Raw genomic sequence first — 3,997 nt, 5'->3', positions numbered from 1 at the left:
AAATAATGGGAGAAAATGGGAGCATAAAATCAATGAGATAAGAGAAAGAGTTCAAGATAATGATTCATATAAATATATGGAAAAATAGGATTGACAATAGCATCTGCATAGTAGGATATTTTGCGCGTCTTCCTGCCCCTCTCCTCACAACCCGCCAACCGTTTGCTTCTTTGGTAGCGCTGCGCGGCGCATCGCAATCTAACCTAAGCCTCTTTCACAGCATACACGATGACGGTCACAACAGGGAGTATTAGCGTTGCGAGCAATGAGAAATTTCACGGCTGTAATGTCTTTCGTCCGTAAGTAGACGATCATAGAAGACGTCAACTTAATGGGTTGCAGTACTCGGCCAATCGAACATCCGTTCGAAGATCACGTGATCACAGTAACAAATGGCAGGGCTTGGTAGCGATCGAGTCCAGCCTAAAAGCAGCCCGCTGCCAGTGCGAACCAGTCGGACATTTTCCCCTGACAAGCGCAGCAGTGCAAAAAACGTCGCGCGCACTCCTCACACATGCGCGCTTGCTACGGACGTCTAGTGTGACGGAGACAGAGCCCGAACGGAATAAGGCGGGAGAGAGAAGAGATGAACTCCTAGAAGCGAGAGCGCACGAGGTTCAACTTTACGGCCGTCGGAAAGAACGAGATAGAGTGAGAATGAGAAAAAGAGAGAGAGAATGAGAGGGAGAGCGCAAGCAACACAGCAGCAGCAGCACCAACAGCAACAGTAACAGCAGCATACTACACAAACTCCTCCGGGGTCGTGTTTCCGTTCCGTCGAACGCGCAACGAGATAGCTGAGCTGCCGCCGCCATTTTGACTGTCGTGTGTATCGTGCGTGTCGAGTGTACGTTGTCTCTTCTCGGCGCCGCCGCTGCCGCTGCCGCTGCCGCAGCAGCAGTAGCAGCCGTAACTTTGCGCGTTGTCTGTACGTCGCCATAAAGGTAAAGGCGTCTCGTAGATGACGACAGGATCGTTTGTCCAGCCGTTCTCGGGAGGAGCTTGCGTCGTGCCTTGGACGAGTAGCTGTTAGAGGATCGAGAAAGACGGAATCAACCGAGCAAGTGAAAAAAGAAGAGCAATAGAGGGAGCTGGACACCCGGGCGCCTACATCGTCACAACAATATAATACGGAAGATTAAAAACCAGGAGTAAGTTATAAATTCTTGTGGAATTTTGGCGGTGCCTTCACGGTTTTCCTTTTATCCTGTGTGTATACCCCAGAGAAGTTGTTTCGGGGCAGGGGGCGGGGGGAGGAACGGTGATAGGGATAGTAAGAAAAGAAGGGAGAGAGACAGAGTCAGCATGAGAGCGCTCGCGCGCGTCTAGTGCCGCCACACCGCCACCGCCACCCCGAGCGTGGAGCAACGTAGACGAGACTTGGGCGCCGCCTCTCCTGACCAAGGACTGTGAGGAACGCCCCCGTGGTCCTTATGTCTTGTAAATAGTATCGTCATTAAGTGGGCTATGTGTATCCATCCGCATTCAACTGTGTTCTCTTAATTCCATGCGTACGCGAGAACGAAAAAACGAAAGAGTGAGAGAGACAAAGAGAGAGAGAGAAATTGTGCGCGCGAGAGAGAGAAAGTGAGATTGTGCGCGGGGCAGTATATGTGTATATTACACCAGTGTACGTGCTGTGTCGGTCGTCAAGTAGCAAGAGTAACAGCAGCAACAACAGCAGCAGCAGCGAGAGCTCCAGAGGGCGCAAAAGAGAAGGAACGAAAAGCGGAGTCAAGACGAAAGGAAGATGGTGTCAGTGAAACCAATAACCAGAAGAATAATAATTCGGCCGCGGGAACGGCGATAGTGAACCTGCGAGAGCCCACGCGCGTTGTCGTCTTCCCGGTGCGTCACACGACTTTGTGTTTCAGCGGTGCGCGTTCAACGAAAACGGGGCTCGCGTCGCTGTTAGTGGTGCTACCTGCGCTACCTGCGAGCGACCCCTGAGCAGCCAGCGCCGCGTGTATATCACTTGTATACACGCGTGTGTGCCCCTGTGCAACGTAAACATAATCGCGCGCGCACGCGAGCCCGACGTCCTTTCGCTCAGACTAGTGCTTCCGCGTCGTAGTGCCGATTTTCCTATATTCGTTCTGTCACGAGTAGTTTGAAACGCCCTCGAATAGACCTACCGCGTACAAATTAGGGGTTGATCGTGAGATCCAGGACCGAGTGCTCGAGCGTGCGCATGTGCGCCTTTTAAAGGTCCGCTCGTCGGTTTCCCCTCCTCTTCACTCGTTTGCTAAGGAGCCGGAGGGTCCCGCTACGTACGCGGGAGGCGTCGTGGGCGCCGGCTGTGCGGACACGAGGATGCCCAATGGTTGATGAGGTACAACCCGGAGTGCATGCACGGGGCGGCTCGGGGCGCCAGGCCCAGGACTACGTACGAGCTTCCACCGGCGGCAGACGGGTAACAGCGGCGCCGTTACAGGCGCCGCCGTCCTCGGGGAGCAGCAGCGGCCGACGCTGCTCCTGCGCAGCTAGGTCGATGATCCAAGCAGCAGGAGTTGCGGTCGCACCGGAGTCGCCGCCCCCGGATGGGCAGCCCACTCGACGAGGTTTTCATCGGAGCCAGTACTGCTGAGAAAGAACGAGTGTATGAGAGTGAGAGAGAGAGAGAGAGAGAGAGAGAGAGAGAAAGACGGAGACAAAAAGAGAGAACACGCGCATGCCGCAGGCAACGTTTTATAGACTTGCACGCACTGGATGTACGTTTTATATACCTGCGCCTCAAACAACAAGCAGGGTCAAGACGACGACGTTCGTGTATATACACAGAAGCGAGAGGAGTGATTAGTGAGATTTAAGGCCAAGGATAGTGGCACCAGAAGAAGCATCCACAAGGCGATCATCTAACTATAACGAGAATGGCCGACCACCTAGTGGATGGGCCGCCCAATAAGCGGCCCAAACTCAACGATCCCTTTCAGGGTGCATCAGACGCATCTAGTAAGCAATTCGAATTATTTTTATTTTTATTTCCTATTTAAATTATTTATTCCATGTCAAGCCTTTTTGTGTTAATATCTTATTTAATTTTTTATTGTATTTTCCTTTTGCACTATTTTTATTTATTTGATACTTAAATTCCTTCTATCTTGATTACGTACCTGTGTTGGACATGGATATATCTTATTTTAGATCTTTTTTAATTTTCTTTTTGGTAACTGTCAAAATTTATACGAGTTCCTTAAATCTTTTGGAGTACCTCTGGTAGTACCCTAATATTTTGTTGTATTTGTTTTTTTATGAGAACTGATTCAAAATAAAATTTCTATCTAAATTATTTTTAATTAAGACTATAAAAAAATTATCAAAGTTGTCAATTTTAGGATAAATGTTATCGTGATATTTTATTTTTATCCTTATCGGATGATTGAAGTTTTTAATTTTTGGCAAGGATAATAAAAATTTGAAATATAAATATCTTTGAAAAAAATATTAAGTACATGTATTTCAAATTCTTATCATTTGGCATTATTAATGATTTTAATTTTGAAATTTGCTGCAGATATTTTTTTAATTCGAGCCTCCTCCGTAAATTGAATTTATGTATTTAAAAATATACGTTTTCTAGTTTTTTGCATTCCGAAAAATCTGGTGCAGTTGCGATACATTTTAATAAAGCATTTTTTGAAACTCAATTTCGAATAACATTCGAGTATCCTAATAATCGGGTGTAATAAAGATATCCGTTTATACGAATTTTTTTACAATATTAATCACTAAATTAAAATAAAAACAGTAAATAACCGTTGATAGATGTTTTAGGTTAGAACACGAATAAACGAAACGAAATAGTGTACACTGTTTTCGGTTGCTTCATGATAACTTGTTTATAAAAATATCACAAATATATTCAATAAATAGAATAATAAAATTCATTTATTATTATGTTTATTATGTAATTTTAACTTAAAATATTAATTGTGTATTTTGTCATATATATATATATATATATATATATATATATATATATATATATATATATATA

The 3,997-nt window shown here is 45.4% G+C and overlaps 1 protein-coding gene across 1 annotated transcript in view; it reads left to right on the top strand.

Annotated features, from left to right (window-relative positions):
* The first annotated feature begins 2,635 nt into the window (after window positions 1-2,635).
* The window catches only part of LOC105363813 (histone acetyltransferase p300), a 32,485-nt gene continuing 31,123 nt past the window's right edge, over window positions 2,636-3,997 (top strand). The window contains exon 1 of the mRNA XM_011501608.1: window positions 2,636-2,952. Coding sequence (XP_011499910.1) covers window positions 2,871-2,952 — 82 coding nt within the window. The 5' untranslated portion in view covers window positions 2,636-2,870. The remainder of the gene's footprint in view (window positions 2,953-3,997) is intronic.

The sequence above is a fragment of the Ceratosolen solmsi genome, unplaced genomic scaffold (assembly GCF_000503995.2).
Source record: "Ceratosolen solmsi marchali unplaced genomic scaffold, CerSol_1.0 scaffold10, whole genome shotgun sequence".
In the NCBI taxonomy this organism is placed as follows: Eukaryota; Metazoa; Arthropoda; class Insecta; order Hymenoptera; family Agaonidae; genus Ceratosolen; species Ceratosolen solmsi.
Note: the sequence above shows the minus strand (reverse complement) of the source record. Positions and strands in the feature narration are given on the sequence as shown.